This window comes from Pogona vitticeps, chromosome 2 (genome assembly GCF_051106095.1).
Source record: "Pogona vitticeps strain Pit_001003342236 chromosome 2, PviZW2.1, whole genome shotgun sequence".
Classification (NCBI taxonomy): Eukaryota; Metazoa; Chordata; class Lepidosauria; order Squamata; family Agamidae; genus Pogona; species Pogona vitticeps.
In genome coordinates this window covers 197,004,417-197,030,090 of record NC_135784.1, presented here as the reverse complement: position 1 = coordinate 197,030,090, position 25,674 = coordinate 197,004,417, and the positions used below count along the sequence as shown (strand labels likewise).

General features: G+C 40.4%; 2 protein-coding genes across 3 annotated transcripts in view; one reads left to right on the top strand and one right to left on the bottom strand.

Annotated features, from left to right (window-relative positions):
* GSR (glutathione-disulfide reductase) overlaps positions 1-9,181 on the top strand; it is a 37,312-nt gene extending 28,131 nt beyond the window's left edge. Inside the window, exon 14 of the mRNA XM_072991883.2 lies at positions 8,331-9,181. The gene's annotated coding sequence lies outside the window, so the exon portion shown is untranslated. The remainder of the gene's footprint in view (positions 1-8,330) is intronic.
* On the bottom strand, positions 604-24,082 carry PPP2CB (protein phosphatase 2 catalytic subunit beta). 2 transcript variants are annotated; one of them, XM_078384798.1, is made up of 7 exons: positions 17,921-24,082; positions 9,960-10,169; positions 9,619-9,792; positions 5,612-5,701; positions 3,623-3,784; positions 2,496-2,614; positions 604-1,257 (listed from the first exon to the last, which is right to left on the bottom strand). In XM_078384798.1, exons 2-7 carry the CDS (start codon positions 10,074-10,076, stop codon positions 1,185-1,187), a joined length of 735 nt encoding a protein of 244 aa, XP_078240924.1. In that variant the 5' UTR covers positions 10,077-10,169; positions 17,921-24,082; the 3' UTR covers positions 604-1,184. The 2 variants fall into 2 exon arrangements, with proteins under 2 accessions (XP_078240924.1, XP_020664662.1); XM_020809003.3 differs by lacking the exon at positions 17,921-24,082 and adding an exon at positions 16,938-17,356.
* Between the last annotated feature and the right edge of the window lie 1,592 nt (positions 24,083-25,674).

The following is a 25,674-nucleotide window of genomic DNA, read 5'->3' as shown; positions in this document are numbered from 1 at the left end:
GGAAAATTAAGAGAAGTTGTTTCTGTTTTTTAATTTATCTGAAGCAAAGCAAGGCAGCCTAAAGCAGTGCTTTAGTCAAATTGGGAGTCTCTGAAGCACTGTTAAAAAAAGGCAACAGCTTTTGTTTCAGATTATCTGGTGCTGACTAATGGTTGGGCAGTGTTGTCCAGCAGTGGATTCATGGAAAAATTGGAGCTGAGCAAGGAGTAAATTGCACAGCTTCTAGTGGGGGTAAAGGAAACTGATGGAAGCTTTGTTTCCACAGTGGAGGTCAAACAGTACTTGGTGGCACTTTTGTTCACCATCCCACATCAGAGCACTTTTTTCCTGTTTCCATTTTTTTTCACTGTTCAAATACGCATATAATACAAACACTTTAAAATATGGAAATACACATGGAATTGGACAAGCTATAAATCAGCTTGAATCAGATGTAATTTGCGAGAGAAATCATTTGCACCAAATTGTAGTGGATGACATTTGCAAACCCCAAGGCTTGATTCAGTCGCAAGTCTTCACCAAATACTTAACACAATTTTAAAATTCTTAATCTGCAATAAATACTATGCTCAGAATAAATTATCCCATCACTTCACAAATGCATTATTTGGAATAATGATCTGCAAGTTTATTTGTTCGAATACATCAAATAAGATGCAAGCACTTTCATGACAAATATACAGAAAAAAAAGGATCAACACAGAACAGTAATCTATTTCCAATGGAGGGAAAGCTTATGACAACATACTCCCAAGAGAATTTTTTTTCTCCAGTTAAGTTACTTTATGTCAATAAAATAGAGGGCAAAAGGTTTAAGAGGGAGGTTAGTTTGTGCATTTTCTTTAAACTTCAAAACGTTAATACATGCCAGTTAAACACTAAACTAAAATTTACAGGTAAGCATGAAAGGGAGATGAGTTAGTTACCTTTCCTCTTTGAACAGTCCAGAAGAAAACAATTACTACAGTTAGAGCAGGCAAACTGGCTGATAAAAGGATTGATTAGTGTATTGAAGTCAGTCTTAAGTTGTGCTCAAAGCTGCTCATCCTCATTATGGCACAATTTGGTCCATGAAGAGGCTTTATGCTGAGACAGACCTCAATTTATCACATAAATTGTTGCTTTTCCAAAAAATGCCAGGTGTACTACTACTGCTGCTCAAGGCTGGGCCAAGGAGGAATTGTTTATAGGAAGTAGTCTGGGGTACGCCGAGTAACATGGGGTTCTCCACGACGAGGTGCTGGATCGAACTGAAGGCTGTGGAAGAGAAAAATTGGGCATGTGGCTTCAGCATCCATGGTACTCCAGCCTGAGCTAAAGAGTTCAATGCACTTATCACTGCTTCTTTCAGTAAACATATTTTACTACTTTTACGGGAAGGGCAACCAAGAAGCACTGCCATGAAAAGCTTTGACTGCCCACACTACATAAAGAAGAAAACTACAAACTGGAACAAACAGTATTTTAAGAGTTTTTTTTTAATTAGCGTTACTCCTCTGTTTATAAATAACTATCCAAAAAATTAAAACTTATATTCCACTAAAATAGAAATAGATTAATTACATAAAATTTTCAGGGCTGTGGTTAGTGATTCAGATTTAGAATACTGAGCAACATCCATTGGCAAGCTGACTAAAGGCTGTTTTTGTATCTTCCCCCTCATCCCCATGCTAGAGACTTCCCCACCATTCAGAAAAGAAACCTAACATTCTATGAAACTTTAAGGGCTGCCAGGAGGACGAGTCGACAAAAGTCCCTTTCGCTGGCATACTGGATGTCACTATTTGCTTAGAATTCTGTCCCAACTTCTATTTATGACATATGAGCACTTAACACATCCCTTCAGTGATGTACGTATGCTTTACGTTTGCTTAATAAAAAATGGCCAGCATCCAACTGCTTAAGTACAACAGCATTAACTGCAACAGTTATTCCTGCTGCTGTTTAAGGAATTCTCACTTGTATTCCTCCTTGCTCAACAGTTCTGCAACTTGGTGTCCCACAAGGAAGACAAGCAGCAACTCCTTAACTAGCCACAATCTGCTGCTGTAATTTGCACCACTGCACTTATGTATGTAAAAGCAATAAAAATCTGGCTACTATATCTTAAAGAGCAGCATTTTCCAATGTGAAGAATTCAAAAATATTCATGTTCTTTCTCTTCGCCAAATGCTAAAAAGTACTGTATACTGACTGCTCTTGTACAGTGATACTTGTTAGAAGAATTGAAGATTCCCTCTTTAGAGACTACCCTAACTACTGCAAAAACTAATTGGGTGAAATCATATGGGTATTCACATATGGTTTGTGTGGCTTGCCAAATATAGCTACAACTTATCTGGTGGAAGAGCCAGGGCACACCTGTTGCATAACTGAGCACATTAGCAGGGATATGATCAAGATGTGCCTCAACACATTATCAAGTAACCGCAATATGAATAAAATTATGCAAACATTGAGTAAATACCCACAGGATTCTGATCAATATTACTTACAAGGAATATTTTAAAGTGTCATCTAGTTCCATGATAGCAGCCTGGTTCCCACAGCGGTAGCAGTAATTAGGTGCACTGAAAATGGTGACCACATTCCGATCATGACACCAATTGTAGCCCTGTGACAGAGGGAAACTGATTCAATGAAAAAGGTCAAGAAGGTCCACTAGCATGAAATCAGCAATTCCAAGATACACTATAAAGATGATCTAAGATATCTGAAAGAATATATTAAATCTTAATGTTAAAATGTGAACATGAACAGATGCCCTGATATCCAAAGTTTGCTCTTTTAAAGATTTGTCTTTCCCAGGCACTTTACCATAAAAGACTAACCACTGGCAATTTCCTTTAATTGAAAACAGAAAATTGCTCTGGTATCCTTCTTGAAAGTATCCCTACATCTAGATTTGTACATTAAAATAGTACTGTATAAACATGTCTCAATCAAACTGTGCATGTATTATAGAAGGACTAGACAGAATTTGTATTTGGCAGTTTTCCTTTGTGTTTTTACTAGAACCCTGAGATTCCCCAACCACAGCCTGGTGCATAAGATAGTATTGAAGAATTCTGAGCCCAGAATTAGCTATGAGTGCCAGAAATGGCTATAGTTCTTTCCACATCAAAATCCATACCTGGGTGGTTGCTGTTATGTGCCATCAAGTAAGAATGACTAATTGTGACCCTACTAGGGCTTTCAAGGAAAGAGATATTTAAGGAGTGGTTTTACAAGTTACATACCCCAGTGAATTTCCATGCCAAGTGGGGATTCAAATCCAAGTCTCCTGAGTTCTAGTCCATTACTCTATCTACTACACCACATACTGGGTATCCCTGGGTTATTCCAACATTTATTTTGACCATAAAACATGAGACAAACAGTGGAGCTGAGAGGGTTGTTTCTTGCTATTATTGACAAAATGGGGAATCAAATCTTTGCCATGCTACTGCTGATAATGTAGAGATCTACTGGTAGAACCAGAACTACGAAACATAATTACTCCTGAAGATATTATATTCCTATTGAGACAGAATGAAAAGTAGCTGAGATTTATAAAGTCTTCTTTCTCACATTGAAAGACCACTTAAGTTTAATCATCAGGTGATAAATAAAATAATTATACCTCCATTACAAGTTGATGGGCACGAGATACCAGTGTAAGCCCATTGGCATGATTAAATGTTTCAGAAATATCTTGACCAAATGTGTACCCAGCACCACGTGGAGAAATTCCCCAACCACCACGATCATCTGGATCCGACCACAAAAGATCACACATTGGACCCTATTTTAAAAAAGGGGGAAAGTGTTATAAATATATAAAGGTTACTTACTACTATAAAAATTAAGCTAAACAGATTTCTTAGGTTTTTTGCATTTTTATGTCATTTAATAAATCAATCAACAAAAACTAATAGTAAATGGGTGAAACCAGTATGCTGTGTCATGTAACCTGAAACAAAGTGGGCACTGAATACTCTCATGTGAACTTCTTCTGGAGGTCTGGGAAGCAGTGGCAGATAGATGTCAGGTCTGTGGATAAAAACACCAAAGGCAATTCATGCCTAGAGGCTAAATCAAGGACTGGTTTGTAGCAATAGAAAGAAGAAATCTTCAGCAGTAAGAATGCAACAAAGATGCGAGATGAATCAAAATACAACCACATTCTTAGCAGATGAGAAAAATACATTAGTACCAATGATAGTTAAACAGCAATAAACTAGACTCGGGAAAATTAGAAGAGCTTCAGTGAGAGTATAAAAGAAAAGATAAGAGATCAGAAATAGTAACAAATGAATGTTATCAATATGAAGTTGATGATACTGAATACCAAGGAGAGTAAGTGCAGAGTTTTATTTCTCTATTTAGAAGAATTAATCTGAAAAGAATACACTGCTGTTTAGAGGGAAAATGTATAAAGTAATACTAAAAATTTATGTTGAAATTAAGAGTATAAAAAGTAGACTAAAATGACTTTTTTTAAAAAGCCCAGCACTGGAGGCACACTACTGAGAAAAGCCAATTCATTTTAAAAAAAGGAACAGGAACTGAAGAGGTAAACAAAGTGAAGTAGAATTCAAGAGAACAGCTGAAGGATGCCAGAATCCTGCAACATGAGCCCCTGCATACAAAGCAACCAGGCATAATGTTAGATGCATGCATAAGAATGCAAAAATGTATTTTAAAATCACAAAAGGTACACATCCAGCAAGATGCAACAATACCAATATTGGTTCATAATGTACTTCTGTCCAATTACAGAGGGGCTGGAAATTAGTTCCATCAATTCATGGATGCATCAGTCAAATGATCCTAGCCCGTTTGGCAATTGCCAGCTTTCAGCTCCCTGTGCTTCCCACTTAATCCTGTGCACCTCAACCTGTGCCATTCAGAAGGGTCTGATCTCTTGAACAGTCTTTCAGAAAGTAGGGCAGGAAGTGGGAAAAGGGATGAAGGTACAGTATAAGCTTCCACCAACCGTGCTCTCTAGAGATTCAGTCCAATACAAACATATCATGGACTTCATGTACTAAGTATAGTAAAACATATTAAATCAAATTTCATGTCTATACATAATGTAAAGAAAACCTTCAATGCCAGGTTATGAGAACAATCTCAACATTCCCAGGAAATCACTGCAGCAACGTTCAATACGCGAGTACTCTAGATGTGGTTAACAATTGGTCAGAAAGTTTTACTCTCTAGAAGGCAATACAGGTGCCGAAACTTGATGTGAACCTATTGTGAAGGAAGAAGGTTCCAGCCCCATGAATGCCTTTCCAGAAAAGGCCTGAGAGGTCCAAATCTTGCCAAAAACCTCCTTCAAAATCTTTCTTTGGAAACAATCTTTCTGCTGCCTCTCTAAAGTTAAAGAAAAAAACCTACTGCTACAAAAAGTAAAGCGATGCAAAGCACAGACAAATGACAAAATATGCACTCAATAAGCCAAATATTTTGCCTGCAGAATGTACCCACAAATAATCTGGGAAAATTCTGTGTCAATCTATTATTACAGAAATGTGATAAAGTGCTGATTACTACTCTAGATCACTATACTATATTACAGACCACCTGAGGGGCCTGAGTTACAAAAGAAATATATTGAAGTTACCTCATGTGGAACTTCCTGCAGACGATCAAGAGCTCTGATATGATCCAGTGTATCTATAGATGGAGAAAGACCACCATGCAGACAAAATATCTGAATGAGAGAGAAAGGCAGGGATAAAATTGTTATTTGTCAGTAAGAGGCAACATGTACAGAATAAACCAACTTCAGTTATTTGTTGGTTTCCACAGCTTCGCCCTATTTGTATTTTTTAACAATGACCTGTACATGCAGACCTATATGCTGACACCAGGAAACAAAGTAACACAAAATTTCTACTCAAGATTACATTTGAATGAGAGATCTCTTAAAGCAGTGATGGCAAACATTTTTGAGCCCGAGTGCCCAAACTGCAACACAAAACCGATTTTATTTCAAAATGCCAACACTGCAGTTAAACTTGAATACTGAGGTTTTAGTTTAGAAAAACCAACTGCCCCTACACTGCAAGGGTTAAATGCCCCCCCCCCCGGGATGATAATTAACAGAGAAATACTTCACGGTTCTCCAATCCCCCATGGGGCTAGACCGGTAATGGCTGCCATTACACCCCTCCTCTGGACCCCTGGACCAGCAGAGGAAAATGCCGAAATTGGAGGGTGGGTAAGTATTTCTCAATAGCAACTTTTGGCTAGCGTTCCCATAGAGAGGGCTCTGTGTGCCAGCTGTGGCACGCATGCCTTTGGTTCGCCATCGCCGTCCTAAAGCAAGTTTTCCAGTGGGCTAATTAGGAAGTAATACTAAGTAGCATTTTAGTGTTATAAACAGAACCTGCAATGAATATTAACTATGCATACTCCTCCTTCCTCTCCAGGTACAACCACAAGGAGAAGAGCACACATGTTCACTTCCATTTAAAATTACAGTGGTGCCTCGCTTAGCGATTGCTTCGTTTAACAAAGAATTCACTTAACGATGTATTTCTTGGAGGAATTTTCCTCATCGTTTAACGATGTTCTCTATGGGGGATTTTCACTTAAAGATGTCCGTTTCCGCTCATTTTTAAGTGTCTTAAAATGTTTGAAACCTGTTTTAAATGCTTGGAATCGGTAGTGCACCTTGTGAAACATGTGCAAACTTAATTTGGCTCTGTTCTGAGTCTTCGTTAATTTTTGGTGATTTTTTGTTTTTCCCCTTTAAATCCATTGAACTGTCCGTCCCCGATGTTTCGTAGCAGTGTTGGACAATTTCTAGGGGAAGACAACTATAACTAAGGGAAGAAGCAATCGCACAGATATCGGATGCCTCTGTGCATTAGCTTTGAACAGCCAGAGCCACCCAACACAACTGAGGTTTGGATTAATGCACTTCATTGGATGTTGACTGCTAAGTGCAATTTTCCCATTTAGTTACATTCACCCATTTATTCATTTTTCTTTGTATTTATTACAAGTTGTCTTGTGCATCATCATGATTTTTAAAATGAATTTTAAATAGAGTGGCTGGAATTCTACAGCGGATTTATAACTGAATGTGTGTAATGGTGCAAATTCATGGTGGCAAATTGTATCCCCAAGTGCATGTCCTAGAATGCAACTAGCACCTTGTGTGGTAATTTGGCAGCAAGACTTATGTGAGTTTCCTTATGTAATCATAAACTGAAAATAGGATTCTGGCCATATTTCATCAGCATCATTCTTTATCTGTGAGTGTTTCACTGGTGACAAGAATACTGCTGTTTGCTATTACTAGGGGCTGCAGATGAGGTATAGTCAAAAAGTCAGTAAGCACATCAGAAGTTATGACTTGGCAAGACAAGAATGGTTTCCCTGTTGCCATAGTGCCCCCTTCTATATTTGTGCCTACATTAATGTCCAAGCCATCCACAAAGCTGTAGTCTGGCACACATATTTCTCGGGAATTCCCCGAGATGCAGAGGTCCAAAAATAAAATTTTCTTATAACTAACAATAGAGAGTAAACACATATTCCTAAATTGAACTGCTAGCCCCAAGACGAGTAGACCCACTATATCACCACTGAATGGTGAGTCTACATCCCACTTTTTCAATGGCTCCACTCTAGCTGTGACAACTAGCTGGATTTAGGCCATAAAATGTAAAGGTAGTACCATTAACACTAAACAAGAAAAGCAAAACTGCACAATGGGCTGTTTTGATTCCCACAGCCTCTTCACATATGTAAGCAAGTCACTGCTGCTGGTGCTCTGAGCAGACTGTTAACCCCTGACTCCCTCCCAATAAATTCAGAACAGTCTCAACCTTCTAGTCTGGAGTCCATAGATATCCACCTGGGGGAGGGGTTGCCTGCACCCCATACTTTGGGAGGCGGTAGCAGCATTCACAGCATATTTATTTGTTATTTTGGCAAAATTAAAGGAGGTGGGAGAGGAAAAAGGCAAATTATTGTGGAATTTAAAAAAGTAACATTACCATAATGTGGGCTTTCATGAACCAAAATTCACTTCTTCAGACGCAAAGCACACATGTCCTTTATGTACACATATCCCATTACCAGATGAGGATAGAAATAAGACAAAATGACAATACTTCCTTTACACAGGAGTGGGACTATTGGGCCCTTAATTACTTTAATCGGCAGCTCCTTACAGACTGTATGACAGGTAGACTTCATTGTCATAAGAATGCTATGAGTTGTTTCTGGGACAGAGATGAGATTCTGTCAAGGGAAACATTCAAGTAATTAAGGGCTGATAGTCTCATTCCTGTGTTAACAAGTCATTCTCATTTTGTTTATTACAGAGGTGCCTCGCAAGACGAATGCCTCGCAGGACGAAAAACCCGCAAGATGAATGGTTTTTGCAATCGCTGTGGTGCCTCGCAAGATGGCTTCTTCTATGGCCGTGCTTCACAAGACAATCTTTCCCCCCAAGACCGATGCCTCACAAGATGAAAAGAATTCATTTGTCTTGCGAGGTTCCCATAGGAATGCATTGCAATGCATTCCTATGGGAAACCACTTTTTGCAAGATGAAAATTTCGCAAGACAGCGCTACTCATGGAACAAATTGCTTTCATCTTGCGAGGCACCACTGTATTTGTATTCTCACCAGCTCCACCTAGGATTCACTGCAATAATTCAGTTTTGAGATTACCAATGCCTGAATTACTGCAGTCAAATTATTATTATTAGATTTATACCCCGCACCATCTGGCAACCAGGCCACTCTGGGCAGCTAAATTATCCCTGGCCACAAAGGATTGCAACTAGCATGCCAATCAAAATCGACAGAAGGCAGCCCGAACCACAGAAATAACCTGGCCCTCCAGTGAAAAAGCTCAATCAAGAAGTAACACCAAGTTGTGTCCCTGATGCTTCAGAGCAGTGTTGGGCAACTCTTAGGGGTTCAGGGTTGCACACATCCATCTGTGGATGCTTGACCCTGCATTTCTCTGTGAAAAATACTTAACCTTTAGAAAAGTCTTTTTAAGGTGTAGATGTTTGTATTTTTAGTGGGGGACTTCTAGTGGGTGGGGAGTGTTTGGGGAATGTTATGTGTGTGCATGTGTCTGGTCTCTGGGTGTTTGTGAATTTCGTTGTATGGTATACTGTGTATATACTTACAATCCCAATAAATTATTATTATTATTATTATTATTATTATTATTATTATTATTATTATTATTATTATTATTATTATTATTATTAAAATACCCTTCCTTATGCTCTATAGTAAAAAATAATTATAAAAATATTTTAGGGTGGCAACTGCAACCCTCCAAAACAATGCCGAAACTGCCTTCCATGTCCCTCTAAAAGGCGCAATGCGTCTTTTTGAAGCTTTTTTAAAAAGACCCTTTAAATTAAAATCTTCTGGGGGAGCACAGAAGATGGAAAGTTGCTCCCATACACATTTTTCCTACTGTCGCTTCAGAGGCAGAGCTATGCTGTGGCGGCTTCTATATAGATAGGATTCAGCTTCATATGCAGTATTCAAGCAAGGGAGGATGGTTCTTCACTGACTGAGGCATCCAGCAAGCTTAATTTAGTGGTATCTAATAATAACGTGCAACTGAAACAATCTCTTACCTGCCCATCTACTAGAGCTGTAAGTGGAAGATAATCAAACAGATCTGTGAAATATTTCCACACATTGGCATTTCCATATTTCCGTAGACATTCATCATAGAATCCATATACTTGTGTAATTTGTCTGCTTTCGTGATTCCCTCTTAGAATTGTAATGCGCTCAGGGTAGCGCACCTAGCCACAGAAAAGAAACAGACATTATGTTTCTTCAACACATTATATATTTATGCTCCAAGTGATATGAAAGTTTCTGCATTTAGAAATAATGAACAGCAAACATTTCAGTACAAAAATACAAGTTTTAGCTTCTTGCAATTTAGGAAGGTATCACTGAAACTTACCTTTAGTGCCACAAGGAGTGTCACAGTTTCTACTGAGTAGTAGCCTCTATCAACATAATCCCCCATGAAGAGATAGTTTGTGTCTGGTGATTTGCCGCCAATCCTAAAAAGCTCCATAAGGTCATGGAATTGACCATGGACATCCCCACACACTGTAACAGGACAACGTACTTCCTGAACATTTGACTCCTTTGTAAGGATCTCTTTAGCCTAAAATGAGAAACAGGGAAAAACCAGTAAGATCGGAATCTACGCTGTATGAATTCTACTCAGTTAAATCATACAAATTTCAAGAAAAAACTACTGTAACAGAATCATCAGACTGATGTAGTGATTTGCATATTGACCAACAAGAGATATATACTCAAATCCTTGTTCAATCAACTGAAGAGTCATTATTTTGCTATCTGCAAAGGGGGGTAATTATGACAACAGGTAACATTGTCATAAGTTACTATGACAATGAGAAACAGTACTACAGTTTGAACACACTCAAGCAAGCCTTAGAGGTGACATGGGTATATTCACTGCTGTCTTAACTGTTAGCAAAGCTGGAGACATCTAAGATACTTAAAATTTATTAATTTATTAAATTTGTACCCCACCTATCTAGTCAATATGACCACTCTAGGCGGCTACCAGGCATATAAAATACAGTGACATATACATACAACAAATGAAAATTTGTTATCAACTGTTATCAAATGAAAAATTGTTATCAAGCAGGATTTTGTCCCCCTACACATATTTTCTGATAGCTAGTATCTTAACATTTGTTGTTTGCTTGTTAAAACAAAAACTTGTCTGGAGTGAGAGACATGGCTCTTTCCCGGGCTGTATGTGGCTTAGTACTAGCACTGCATGGGCCATTGTGTGTCAAGGAGGGGATCCTGCTACCATCAATAAAGAGACAATCTTTCTCACAAGGAGACCATTTGATAAAAATGCTGGATTTAAGTGTCTGTACATGAATCCAAGAGAGGTAGGCAATTTTTTTTTCTTGTATCAGCTATCCACTACCACCAGTCTCCATACTAGATTGTCAGTAGTCGTCCCGTGCAGACCACTGGAAAATCATTGGACTGGGACCCTGTTCAGCACCAATGCAGTGGACAGCTCGGCTTGCAGTCTAACAAAGGAGCTCCATGAAGGCCTTCCACATATGCAAAAAAATACTGGATGCTTCCTCATACAAGTGATGAAGATGCAAACTGTTTGCACAATGGTCTGCTGCATGAATGGATTGGCTGATGGGATTCCAACCTTGGACATATATCTTATAGGATTCTACTATCCATGCTGGGGCCACCTCACAATGCTTCAATGCATAACTGCTGTTCAGTGCCACAGCACCTGTCAAATCCTGCATGGCTCCATTTTGCCCCTACTCTTTAATATCTATATGAAACTACTAGGTACAGTCATTCAAGGAGTTGGAGTATGGCGATTCCCAGCTCTACTTTATCATCACAATCAAATTCAGCTATTGTACAATGTGATCTGGCAGAGATGCAGTTACACTAAAATTGTGTGTGCAGCTTGGGGATGCTACTGAGTCCAAGATTATCTTTTGAGGCACAAGTGGCCTCAATGACTTGGAGCACCTTTTGCAACCCAATCTGGTTCAGCAGCTTCCTGGTTGCCCAGATAGGAACAGTCCACCTATAGGGACCTATGCACTACTCACGCCTAACTTGGATTCCTATTTGTAATATACTGTATTTTTCCGTTTATAAGACGAATCCCCCCTTTCTAACCCCCAAATTAGAAAATTTGCACGATTGCACTCCTTTGGTCCTGCAGCCCTTTCATGGCTGCTTCAGGATCAAAGGGATGCGATCCTGACGCCCTTTCATGGCTGCGTTATTAGGAAGTGAGTAACGCAGCCATGAAGGCATGTCACGATCACACCCCTTTGATCCTGAAGCAGCTTCGCAAAAGGCAGGGAAAGTGGCTGCCTTCTGTGTATAAAATGACACTCAATTTTTTGTCTTATTTAAGTAAAAAGCATCATTTTATACACAGAAAAATACGGTATTTGAACCCAGTACAAAAGCTCCAGCTGGTACAGAATTCAGTTGCCAACACTGTAGCAGTTTTGCCTGGACAGAGGCAAACTATACTCGACCTAAAGGTGCTACACTTTCTCCCTCTTTATTTCCAGGATCAATTGAAAATGCTAGTGATTATACCCTCACCAACTTACCCACACACTAAAACCAGAGAAAGATGTTTTCAGCACACCTTCTCTAAGAGAAGAGTGCTTTTCATTCTCTATGGACACACTTTTACAGTCAACCCTCGATTTACGAACTTAATCCGTTCCGGAAGTCAGTTCGTAAATCGGAAAGTTCGTAAATCGAGCCAGCATTCCCCATAGGAATGCACTGGATACCAATTAATCTGTTCCGGCCAAAGTCCTCCCATGGAAAAGCTCGTTTGGAAAAGCAGGCCGGGGAGAAATCAGCTCCCTCCTTTCAACCGATGCTAAGTCCCCTTTGCGCCGGCTGAGCTCAGCCCAGCACGAAGGGTACTCAGCATTGGGTGAAAGGAGGATTTCTCCCTGGCCACCTGGCTTGCTTCTGAAGCCAAAAAGGCAGGGAGAAAGGGCGGGAAGTTCGAACTTCCTGCCCTTTCTCCCCGCCTTTTTGGCTTTGGAGGTTTCAACGGGCTTCCTCCAACGTCGGAGGAAGCCTTTTGAAAGCTCCAAAGGCAGGGAGGAAGGGCAGGAAATTCGAATTTCCCGCCCTTTCGCTCTGCCTTTTGAGTTCATAATTCGATCTGCATTCGCAGGTAGAGTCTGCTACTTGCGATGACACCGGGTTCGTAACCCGAAACTTTCGCAACTATGGCCGTTCATAAATCGAGGGCCCACTGTACAGTACTCTGTAATTTTCTCCCCTTGGAGGGCTGACTAGTGCCTATTATATATTCTTCTTAATGTCAGGTCAAAATCTTTGTGCTCGCAAATCATAAATTTAAATTTATATTTTGAATACCAATTGACTTTTTTTAAACCTTTATTTTACTGCCATGACTTTTTAATTATTATGCGATGAAATCCTCCTTGGGCTGAGGGCATAAAATGCAAATTCAATAGCCCAAATCATGTCACACAACTGAACAAAAGGCGTAACTTTGAGTGAAAAGCAGCCTTAAGAGATCTCTGTTGGAATTATCCTTTGCACACTAAGTCGCATGACTCTGCACACAACAACTAAGACCTATAAAGATTTTTTAGCTTACAAGAATTGGCCCCTAGAAGATGTGATTTTTGTGTAAATGCACAACAGGATTTTGACCAATAATATAGAAAACTTTATTTGAAAGTAATACTCTGAAATGCAATGCAAGATTCTCACAGCAGCTTCAACCACCATAGAGCATCTGGTGCAGCACTCCTATCTGACAGGAGGCCATTCTCCTCACCACCTCATAGCCTCAATACTCAAGGCCAAGGTCAACTCTCAATATGACAGCAGAGAAAACACGTGGGCTTTTGTTCCAAACTGACAGCATACCACCTGCTTCTGTAGGGTGCTGTCAATCAAGAAACAGCAATATAACAGTAAAGATGTATTCTAATGTTACGAATTACCATCACCTACTGAAATCAGCTTTGTGATCACTAAAATTCAACTCTACTTCTAAGGTATATTCAGTATGGATCAATATATATTGTCACTGATGCGGCTAAAAATATTGTAAATAAATAAATAAATAAATATATCCGATAAAAATTTAAGAATATGCATGCTACCTGAGTATATTAATAAATACAGCAGAATAAGGGTGGATTTGATCTTATTAATCATTGATTTTTATCCACCCTGAGCAGAATTCAATAAATACTCTGAACAATCATAGTTCATACACGCTGAAATCGTGGGAAAAGATTTTTAGAGAAATATAGATACATTTACCCTGAATTCCATAAACTGCTATGCAGGCACAGCAAGGTAATTAGTGATAATGTGCTTAAGTGTTGCTCTGCTGGCCAGGGCTACTATTAACAGCTATAAATCATACTGAGGGAAAAACAATGATGTCAGCACAAAAAGGAAAAACAAAGAGGATATGAGGGTAGGACTGTGATATCAGAACAGGAATAACCCCTCTATACAGCATTGTATGAATATTTCAGTTTGCATCAAGGCAAATCTGCAGCCCAAAGATATTATGTTATTTCAACGGGTTGAAGGATTGATCCACTTCCACTTGACTCAAACAAAACATGGCTGCAATGATAACATTTTGGCTAAAGTTTAATTTTTATTTATTTGATTTGATTTGTACCCCGCCCATCTGGTCTGTAAGACCACTCTAGGCGGCTTCAACAGTGGCCATCCTCTGATGGACATGATTTTGACAGCAGTTTCTCTGTGTGCCCTCAAAATCTGCCGGAAGGCTGGGAAACTCTCCAGAGTAGATCTATGAGTGGAAGAAAAGTCCTGTTCCCACCGCAGAAACATGCAAGGACAAGGGTGGATCCCAGCAGCCATGCCCTCCAATAGAGGCAAACAGAATTATGACACCTACATTTTAATTCAAACTGCTGTTAAGAATTTCAAGTTGGACCAAAAGCATATCAACACCAAAAAGAAAACAAATACAAAAAAAGGTACATATTTTAAAGCAACAACACTGGTCTGCCCTGAAGATATAGAAATGCAGAAAGTTTCATGCTACACTGAAAGCATTCTATCTTGCTTAGAAATGGACATACAGTATTATACCTTCAAAGAATGGTGCAAATAATTTCACTTTCCTTGTTGGAGTAAAGCAAAAATCAAAAAAAGTCAGTTTCTTAAAACAAATATGAAAATGACAGAGTAACAACTCACATGATCCAAACACTTCTAGGTTAATTGACAGGAATGCCACCACCAAGACAGTGTCACATTGTTTTATTAAATAGCGACCTTTGGCACAAAAGTCAAAGAGAACTGCTTCGTAGTTTAGGAATTTAACCCTGGGCACATGAAGTACAGCAAAAACAGGAAACCAAGTGTGTCCATCAGAGAGTAGAAAGAAGTCTAGAGTCAGTAGATCAGCCTCTTTCATTGGGACCAATCAATATTCACAGTGCTGCATACAATATTCTAAACTAAAAAACTGTTTCGGAAAACACATACTAAAACATACTTTTTATTAAGGACAACCTCAAAGCCCAAAAAACCCACAACAACCAAATGACAACCTCAAACCTTGCCTCTTTATAACGAGGCTGTAGCAAACGTAAATTAGAAATGCTAGTCTTGTAGACACGAGTGTGTTTATGCACTGAACGTTACTTATTCCTTAGTAAGAGCATTCTGAAACAGCTGCACAGATACTTGATTTAAAATAAATCAAAACTGTTTAAGAGGTCCTATTTGGATGCAATGTTATGGAACATGGGCCTCATATGCTTATCCCTCTTCCGGAGCAGATGTGAAGAGAATGGGGTATACTGCCATCTGTTTCTAGCCTAACTAAACTTCCTTCATACAGCTAAACTTGGGGACTCTGTTTAGGCTAATCTATACTTTGTTTACAATCTAGGATTGCATATTATAGTTTCAAATTAGAGAAAAAGAATTATACAGGTTTCAAAGTGAAACAGCTGAAGTGGGTTAGCCATTCATTTCAATGTACATATAGAAGAGTAAATAGATCAGGACTTTTTAAAACAAACTCTTCCTGAAAATCCAAGTCCTAAAATTTTAATCCTTAGAATTCACATCATTTGCACCTTCCATCTGCCAGGATTATCAAGGTGTTAATATTAACTGCATACTGCAAGTTCACTATGTGCTAATAATACCACTGTCACCTTGAAAGTTTATGACCAGGTATTAATATGCAACTGTCATTTCATCTGGTTCCACCCCCAACACCCTTGATCCCAATGCCACCACCCAACACGTACACTGTATATAGATCTTAAATAAAACATTTTACTGTGTTCAGTATATAAACCTGTGACTCCCATACTGTGATCCATGTATCAGAAAAAGTGGACTGTAATCTGTAACAGTTCACAATGAAATACATTTATAACATCCAAAGACACCAGAATATTTATTTTATGCATATGTGGGTTTTGTTTTTTAACATTGAAAGAGACTTAACACAGCTGCCTCTGGGAAACTGCATCCTAGTTTGTATGGACAAATAATTGAGACTGAAGCAGAAGGACGTCTGCTGAACTCCCACCCCATTCTCATAGTGTTCGTGCATGCATGTCAAATGACTAATAAAACAAATATATTTTGTTACAGATTTCCAAGTACTGTATGCCTTTGACAACAACTCTTTTTAATGTTAAAACAAAAAGGGAAAAAACCCACCCTCTCTCCAAAAACAACCCCCAAATGTGGAATAGTTCTGAGAATAATGAGGACTGAGAATCCTCAGAAAGTTGTCAGATGAAGAGCGACCCACAGGATTTTGTTAAAACATACTTTTTTTTTTCAGGGCCTTAAATTTTAAGATAAATAATAATAAAATTGATGGCGACATGTCTTGACCAATGTGTCTCTGATATTATGCGATTTTTATCTAAATAATGTATTTTTATCTTCCTAGTCATTGATTGTAACAAATTATTATTTAAAAGTTAAAATTTAATTATTAGATCCACCCCTAGACGTTATTTTATTATTTCTTATATGAAAAACCCCCTCCAACCTCCACATTCTTATCAATTGCTCCCTTGACTCCCAGGGACGGTTTTAAAACTGATTCAGTAAAATAAAACAAACCAAAGCAGCTCGATCTTGCTCTCTTTCATCGTTCCTTCTTATGCAATCTTGTTTTTTTTTTTTTTTTAATAAGATACCGCAGGCCCGTTTTACGATACCTCAAAGTAGCCAGCCTCTATAACCATAGGCGTACATGTTAGACAGGCTTGGACCAGACGGAGGGACCCGCGTCTGAGGGGGTGGAGAAGCTTACAGTCTATTGTCCAGCCTATACGGCAGGCAACCTACACACCTTCTCGCACAGGCTCCGTACTTGGTTCTCGCCCAGCTGCTTGCACTCGTTCAGCTGCTCGATCCATTGGTCCAGCTCCTTGGTGAAGCTCTTGTCCTCCATGCCGGCCGGCCCGCTCCCTGCCGCCCGCTCGGTCTGAAGGAGGGAAAGCGCTGGGCGGCGCGGGCAGGGCCGGCAACGAAAAAAAAGAGGAAGCGAGGGGGAAAAAAAGGAAGGAAGCCGAACGTCGCGCGAGAAAAATGAGAGTGGGGGCGCGCGCGCGGAAGAACGAGGCCAACGGTCACCAGCCCAACGGCCTGCCTAGGCAGCACGCGACAGCCTCAGGCCTCCCACACCCTTCATTCCCCCTCTCCTCTCTTTCTCAAGCGCTCGCTCTCCGGCGCCGTGTAATGGCGGCGGGCCGCAGCACTGCGCACATCCGCTCACACCTGTCACGTAAACTCATTTCCGGCAAGAAAAAGAGGCTGCAGCGCCACCTTTTGCCCGGAGGGGGGGAAAAGCGACCCTTTAGAATCTTTGCGTCCTTTACAAGAGCTCTTTGTTCTCTTTTTTTTTGGGGGGGGGGGGATGCTTTGAAAAGTGTTTCCTCAAACAATCCCTTTACTTATTTATCATATTAACCAGAGACATGTTTTTCTGTAAGGCTGAACTGGGGCCTTCCTGACAAACCCCACTTATGGTATCAGAAAAAAAAACAGTACAAGGCTGTATGGTTCCCACCCCCAATACAAATGCGGGAACAGGTGATAACCTGTATTGGGCCATTAAGAAAATAAAACAAAATGGTATCAGGAGTCTGCACAAGATTGCAGCCCACAATTTCTTCCTTTGCTTCTTGCCTTTCACCTACTTTAGAGGCTCAACTCAGGTTAGAAAGCGGCAAGAGATTGACAAAATGCATAAAATACGGGAAAGTGTAAGAATTGTAAAATAATACTACAAGACTGCTAAATTCAGTTTTAGCAATAAGAATCTCCCCTCACTGACAAGGTTCAAAGTACAGCCTGACTTAGTGACAGCTTTCTGCGGCTCCATCCGTGGCCAAAAGCTTGATTTTTGCCAGGAGAGGTACAAGAAGGAGCCTGGCAAATTACTCTCCCTTGGAAGTCTTTCCCTCCAGTTACCAAACGTGCTTGTGAAGGATCCTGAAAGGAGAAGATCTTTAAAATGGAGGGAGGGGAGGCTCATACAGAGTCATGTGTTCCTTCAAAGTATCCCCCAAGTTTCCTTGAAATCAGTGGGAGAGTCAGGTTCTAATTAATCCTCACTGTGGCAATCGGGCAGTGACCTTGGAGTTTAATCTACTCATAAGATTGTTGTAAGGACACCGTGGAGAAGAGGGGAGCCATGTGTGACATTTGAATTAATTGGAGGTGAAGTAGGGCATTGATGTAAAAAATACTTTAAAAAACGATTGCATATCCTTTTTTGAAACACAACCAAAGGATAGGAAACTGATTCGTGGTGGGCCACTTGGAGGTGTACTTTAAGCAAGTATGCCCAGGATTGATAGGAAGCGGGGATTTCCCTCAGATGTGCATATGTAGTATATCTATTAAGTGCTTTTTTAAAAAAGGAAGTGGGTGTTCAAAACTAGGACACTAGGTTGTAATCTGAAGCACTCCCGTTCAGAATAGCAAACAGGCAACAAAAGCTGTGCTTCCAAAGGGAATCTTCACACAGTATGGCATGCAATTACAACTTCAGTGTCTTGTTTTCTAAAAGTAACAAAAGATAGTTTCTAAGTGCACTAGACAGCACTTTAGTGAAAGAACATTGAGTGCTCCGGAATTCCGAGTTCTAAAACAGTTGTCATAGTAAACGAGAATGCTCGAACATTCTCTTAAAAAATCAGGCATACTTATTTCAGCTTTAGGAAGCTTTGCAGAGGTGGAAAGAAATCCAGTTAGGTTGTCAGCTTTCTGAACTATAAAGTATAAATCCTTGAGATAACTACTTTTAAGATTTTTCACTCAAAACTTTGTTTAAACCTTTATTATATTTTGTGCACTTGCGAACAGCAGAAGACACTGGACAGTAACAGACTGAAAACTGAATTCTGACAAGATGGAGATCATGTTACTGGGTGGATCAACTAGGAGGCCTTTTATCTGATCTAGATGGGGTCACACTCCCTCTGAGGGATCAGATTTGTAATCTTGGTGTACTCCTGTGCCCGTCCCTCTCTATGGAGAATCAAATCTCAGTGGTGGCCAGAAATATATTTTCACCTGAGTAATGTTGCACACCTCCACCCCTATCTTGATGGAAGTCCCTGATGACATTAGTTCATGCACTGGTGATCCTGAAGATGAACTATTGCAATGCTGTCTACATGGGATTGCCCTTGTAGGCAGTTTGGAAGCTAAAGAAAGTGCAAATCACAGTAGCCAGGCTGGTATCAGGACCTTCAGAACACAATATTACACCAATCCTGATACATTTGCACTGATTGACTGTGTGCTTCAAGGTAAAGTTCAAGGTGCTATGGTTTATATTCAAAGCCTTACATGGTTTGGGCCTCGGACTTTGCAGAGTGTGTTTCCCTCAGACTGGCCTCCCACCTGTACTTCCCAGGCAATAATGCTACAGGTGGCCACTCAAAACGTGGCCTGAAAATCCATTACTAGGAACTGGGTCTTCTCAGTGGTGGACACTATGCTGTGGAACCGTCTTCCTGTGGAAGTACATCAGAATCCAACCCTCCTTGGCTTCAGGAAAAAAAAGTAAAGATTTAGCTTTTTATTCAGGATTTTCATATTCCTGACCTGTTTAATTTAATTATATTTTTGTTTAGTCTTTCTAATTCTTGATGACCCACATTTTTATGGTTGATTGTTTGGTCTGTCACCATCATGTATCCTATTATAGATTTAAGTCGAGATTATGTTTTGTCTTTTGTTCAATGTATTAATTGTTGTTTAGTATTTAACCTTAGTTTATGTTGTTGATGCTCGTATTGCAAGCTGTCCAGGATGGTGGCCTGGCCACTAGATGGTCAGGATAAAAATTGAAAGGAATCAATGAATGAATTAATTCAATTAATTTTCAGGAAAGAATATTGTGGCACCCGGGAAAATGAGACATTTTGTTTGGCACAAGCTTTTGTGAATAATAGTCCTCCAAGAAATTTCTGAAACTTGTGATAAACCTCTCCATGCATTGTCTTGTCTTGTCAGCCACACTTTGACTATAACGTCCAAGAAACACCAAACCCATTGCTGTGCTTCTGAATAAATATGAGATTTTCATTTTATGCCAAAACAGTCTTAGCCATCACAGCTGCTCTTTGTAATTTAAAAAACATGTTGCTATTCAATGTAAATAGTCTCAAGATGTATAAAAATGTCAGCAATGCAGATTTTATTCTTATCTAAAATGCTTGGGCTTGATGTGTTTTGGTGATGGCCTTCTTCAGGAGCTAAGCGTAAAGTTAAAATATATATTGATTTAGAAACAGCTGGCTTGGGGCAGTTACAGCATTTTTTTCTTATCTAGACAGTTAATTATACGTATGTCCATTATACTACTTAGCTTCTGAAATGTGAGAAGATTAGGTGTATTCAGGGTGATATAATGACCATCATGGTGATGAAGGACCATTTATGCACTTGGTGTGAGAACAGCTGCCAGATCTTTCTCTAAGTAAAATGGTAAAAATTATAGTATTTTGCCTTAGGTGAGATTTTATAGCCTTCATTTTAAGTCAGAACTGTTGATATTAAGTTCTCTTTCGGTGAAACTAGTATCTCCTCCAATCAACTTGTTTTCCCTTCCGTTGTCATGTGGCCAGCGCAACTTAGATTCGGAACGCTGTTTACCTTCCCATCGAGATGGTACCTAATTATCTACTCGCATTTACATGCTTTTGAACTGCTAGGTTGGCGAGGAGCTGGGACAAAGCGACAGGAGCTCACTCTGTCGCGTGGATTCGATCTTACGACTGCTGGTCTTCTGACCCTGCAGCACACAAAGGCTTCTGCAGTTTAGCCCGCAGCGCCACCACTTAACTAGGGCTTATTTTCAGGTTAGGTCTTATTTTTGGGGAAACAGGGTAGTATAGTGGCTACAAAACTTTTCTGGGAACTGAAAATCTATGCAACTCAGATGCCAAACAAATTGATTGTTATCCAGATAAGTAGCCTGGTAGATTTATGGAATCGTTTTGTGCTAACAATATAAAAGTTTAAAGGCCAACAAACATCCAGTGTATGAAGAAAAGTTTCTAAATCATTATTTGGATTAGGAAAAAAGGTAGGCCAAACTATGTATCTTCTGATTAACACGGAACTCCAAAAACACCTTGGAAAGAAAGGTGAGGCCCAAATAAAGTATAATATTTTGACTATAGAAAAGAGTAAACAGTGGATTTGACTGCAAGACATTAACTCTCTTCTCCTTAATGTACAGATGCATGCTGTCAAAAAGTCAGCTTTTACATTAGTAAACAGAGGTCTGCAGTGGCCAAACACTTAAAGGTAAAGACATTACCTTAATTAGTATCTGGCTGTAGAGCCAGAGATAGTTTGATTCCACACTGTGCTTCCCGTGAGTACAGCCAGCCTGTGTTGCAAGCTGTACAGTCTCAGAATGCCCCCAGAAGGAGGCAATGGTAAACCACTTCTCTAACTGGAAAACTCTGAAAAGGGTAGCCACAAGGCAGAATTGACTTGACAGCACATGGTGATTATTACTGTATATTTGAAATGACAAATGCAAACTCTGTAATTATTTCATATGCAGGATAAAGTACTTCAGCTATGCTATGGGTTGAAGAGGAAGGTATTTTGATGTTGTCAAACAATTCTGTTCAATTTATACACATGGGAAATTTGTAGTCTGTTTTGAAGACTGTACAGTGGTGCCTCGCTTGACAATGTTAATTCGTTCCAGCGAAATCGCTGTAGAGCAAAAACATCGTCAAACGAAATTAAAAAACCCATTGAAATGCATTGAAAACCGTTCAATGAGTTCCAATGGGCTGAATACTTGCTTGTCCAGTGAAGATCCTCCATACGGCGGTCATTTTCAGTGCCTATAAAGTGAGGAACCCGTCCTAGAAAACAGCAAGGGGCCATTTTCTTCAGCCGATGGCCATTTTGAAACCCGACGATCAGTTGTTTGCTGATTGTCGTAAAGCAAAAATCGGTTCCCAAAGCAGGGAACCGATTATCGTTAAACGAAAAAACCCCATTTAAACCATAGTTTTGCGATTGCAAAAACCTAATTGTACAGCAATTTCCTTGTTAAGCGAGGCACCACTGTACTTTATGGAGGATATTTTGTGGAAAAAAACCCATTTAAACCATTGTTTTGCGATCGCAAAAACCTAATTGTACAGCAATTTCCTCGTTAAGCAAGGCACCACTGTACTTTATGGAGGATATTTTGTGGAAGTTAACACACCAATATCCCTGGATATTTAGGCCTTGACAGTGGGCTCCCATTCTTTGTGGGATGTATCAGTGGTATGATGTGGGTTGTGGCTGCTTGAAAGAGACCCTTTGACAGGAGTGAGTGAAGGCAAAGGTGGTTGAGTTAGAATGATCTGGACTCTGGTATCCTTGACATTTGAACTAGTTTATGAAGTATAGTTGGAGAGGTCTCATAGGGACAATTACCATAGCAGCAATTAGACCTAGCATGACCTGTTGTCTGGCTGGGGCAACAGAGGTATAGATAAGCTGGAATGCTTTTCTTGTGATTTTTGTTGCCTTTATAGTGAGAGGGTGGACTGTCATGTTTGATTCATATAAAGTCTACCAAAACAGCCAGATATAACTTGGACTTTAGTCTATTGATGCCGGGGCCACATCTTGAAGAAGACTTAGAATGAATGGAAGGTCTCATGCAAGAGCAACCTTTGATGTACATTGGTGCCCCGCATAGCGACGATAATCCATTCCAAAAAAATCATCGCTATCTGGATTCATTGCTATGCGGGACTAAAAAACCCATAGGAACGCATTAAAAGACGTTTAATGCATTCCTGTGGGGGGGAAACTCACCGCTATGCAGATATCCTCCATATGGCCACCATTTTCACCGCCCAGTATGCGAGGAAACTGCGCGAAAATGCTGCGGGTGACCATTTTGTTTGCCCGGTGACCATTTTGGAACCGCCGATCAGCTGTTTTAAAAACATCGCAATGCAAAGATCAGTAAGTGAAACGCTTACCGATCATTGCAAAGCGATTTTTGCCCATTTAAAACATTGCAATGCAATTGCTTTTGCGATTGCAAAATCCACATCGCTATGCGGATTCGTCGTTAAACGGGGCGCTCGTTAAGCGAGGCACCACTGTACTGACTACCAGCCAAGCATCTATATAGGGGCACACTGTGATCCCCTGGGTACCAAGGTGAGCCACAACAACAGTGGTGCGTTTCTTTATAAACATGTGGAGTGATAATGAGTCTGAAGGGCAATGTTGTAAATTCAAAGTGCTGGTACCAAGGTTCCAAGGTGTTTGCCTGTGGATGTGCAACTTTGCCTCCCTCTGTGCAGCCTTCCTCCTCCTCCGTGTTCCAACAGAGATAGTTTTCAGCCTCTTTGGTTCCAGTTGCAACAGAACACTGCCGGGGGGGGGGGGAATCATGCACGTGTGGGGGTGAAGTCATGTGTATGAGGGACAGAGCCTTGCCCAGTGGGCCTGAAAATTAGAGAGAACATTGATTGGTACTTTTCATAAAATAGAGGAATAATAAACAGAGGATTGCTTGCAGATATGAAAGTGTCTTGGAGATTTAAGGATACATACCTATCTCCATGGTGGAGAAGGAAAAATGCCCTGGATGGTGACCATCCCGGAGTCCTTCATTGTGATGAAACTCTTGACATACTTCTCCTGATGACTGATAGAATCCAGCAGTCCATTGTGATGGCTTGCCAACAGTGGTAGTAGCAGTGTGGACCATTTAATTCAGAGGCAATGGAGAAAGGTTTAAAGTATTTTTGAAGGATTACTTGCTTATTTGACATTTACACCACTCATCTCACCAAAGAGCATTCTGCACGGTTTACAACACTGAAAATAATATAACAACATAATTAAAATTTCAAAACAAAAATAAAGTTGACAATAAATTTAAAATACGTTAAAAACATTTAAAAAGTAGGCATTGATTACAGTGGTGCCTCGCTTAATGGGCACCCCATTTAACGACAAATCCGCATAGCGATGCGGATTTTGCGATCGCATTGCGATGTTCCCTATGGGGAAAAATCACTTAGCTTTTTTTTCCCCATAGGCCCCATTTTCCCCCAACTGACCAGCGGGTGCTTCGGAGGGAGCGTGGGGGAGCCCTACCCCGCTCTCCTTCCCAAACGCCCGCCGGTCAGCTGGCCAAAAAAGCGGGCAGGCACTTCGGAGGGAACACGGGGGAGCCCCCCTGCTCTCCTTCTCAAATGCCCACTGGTCAGCTGGCCGAAAAAGCCAACGGTCGCTTTGGAAGGAGTGCGGGGGAGCCCTCCCCCACGCTCCTTCCAAAGTGACCACCAGTCAGCTGGCCAAAAAAGCCGGCGGGCGATTGGGAAGGACCATGGGGGAGCCCTCCCCCGTGGTCCTTCCCAAGCAACCGCTGGTCAGCTGGGTGAAAATGCTGGCGGGGGCTTTGGGAGGACCGCAGGGGAGCCCTCCCCCGCGGTCCTCCCAAAGGCCCCATTTTCGCACAGCTGATCGGTGGTTCCAAAATGGCCGCCGCCCACCCGCAGCGTTTTTGCGCCGATTCCTCGCTTACCAAGGCGACAAAAATGGCGCCCCTATGGAGGATTCCCGCTTAGCGGTGAGTTTAACCCCCATAGGAACGCATTAAACGTGTTTTAATGCATTCCTATGGGTTTTTTTGCCCGCATAGCAAGGAATCCGGATAGCGACATTTTTCCTGGAACGGATTAACGTTGCTATGCGGGGCACCACTGTAAATCAATTGTTAATAGATGGTGATTTTTTCCTTTGTCTTCTGGTGTCAGCCAGATGTATATTAGAAGTGTGGGATCTGATGGGACTGGAACATTGGCTGTTGTAGCAACTTATATACAGGATTTCTGTGACACTGGTAGCCAAAACAGAACTGTTTTTGCCTCAACTTAGAATGAGATGAAGTCAACAGTGTGTGCTAACATCTACGCACAACACAGGAGAAAAGAAAACGTAGTGGGTTGATCTGGACTCTTCTGAATATTGGGTGCAAAACCTTTTTTTTGGTGCTTTTCCAGTTCTAGTTCCTGGCTGGACATGATCTTGATGAGCTGGCCTGCACATCTTCAGTGAGAACAAATTTTTTCTGGTCTATATTTTTTCCACTATTTCTCAACAGGCCACACCCTTTTTCAAGAGCTACCTGGTTTTTATTGTTCCTCCTTCCCAAAAACTACACAAACACAAAAAATTAAAAAAGTTTACTAATTATTTCCTGATGTATTTTATTCTTAGTACTAAGCAATGCTCAATAGTCAATATTTTCAGTAGGCATAAAATGGGAGTGAATGAACAAGGAGAAAAGATAGTAAGAGAGAAGAATTTTGAGAGAAAACTTGAGGGAGAAAAGCAAAAAACTTTGTGAGTTGGTTTATTCTGAAGTGCTAGTTTTCCACAGACTCAAACAAACAAAAACACATCATACCTGAGTCTCTTTTACGTACAAGAGAGTGGAAATCAGCACTACCCTCCCTGTTGAGTATTCAGATGTTAAAGTCACCTAAACTATGCTTAATTCAGCATCCTTTATGTACAGG

What these genes read in the sequence shown, in the direction of transcription:
- PPP2CB (XM_020809003.3), bottom strand. Translation starts at nt 17,039, where the DNA reads ATGGAGGACAAGAGCTTCACCAAGGAGCTGGACCAATGGATCGAGCAG. An exon ending in CACTCCTTGTGGCACTAAAG is followed by an intron (nt 9,793 to 9,959) that starts GTAAGTTTCAGT and finishes TTCTGTGGCTAG; the next exon opens with GTGCGCTACCCTGAGCGCAT. An exon ending in TGCAGGAAGTTCCACATGAG is followed by an intron (nt 3,785 to 5,611) that starts GTAACTTCAATA and finishes TTTTTAAAATAG; the next exon opens with GGTCCAATGTGTGATCTTTT.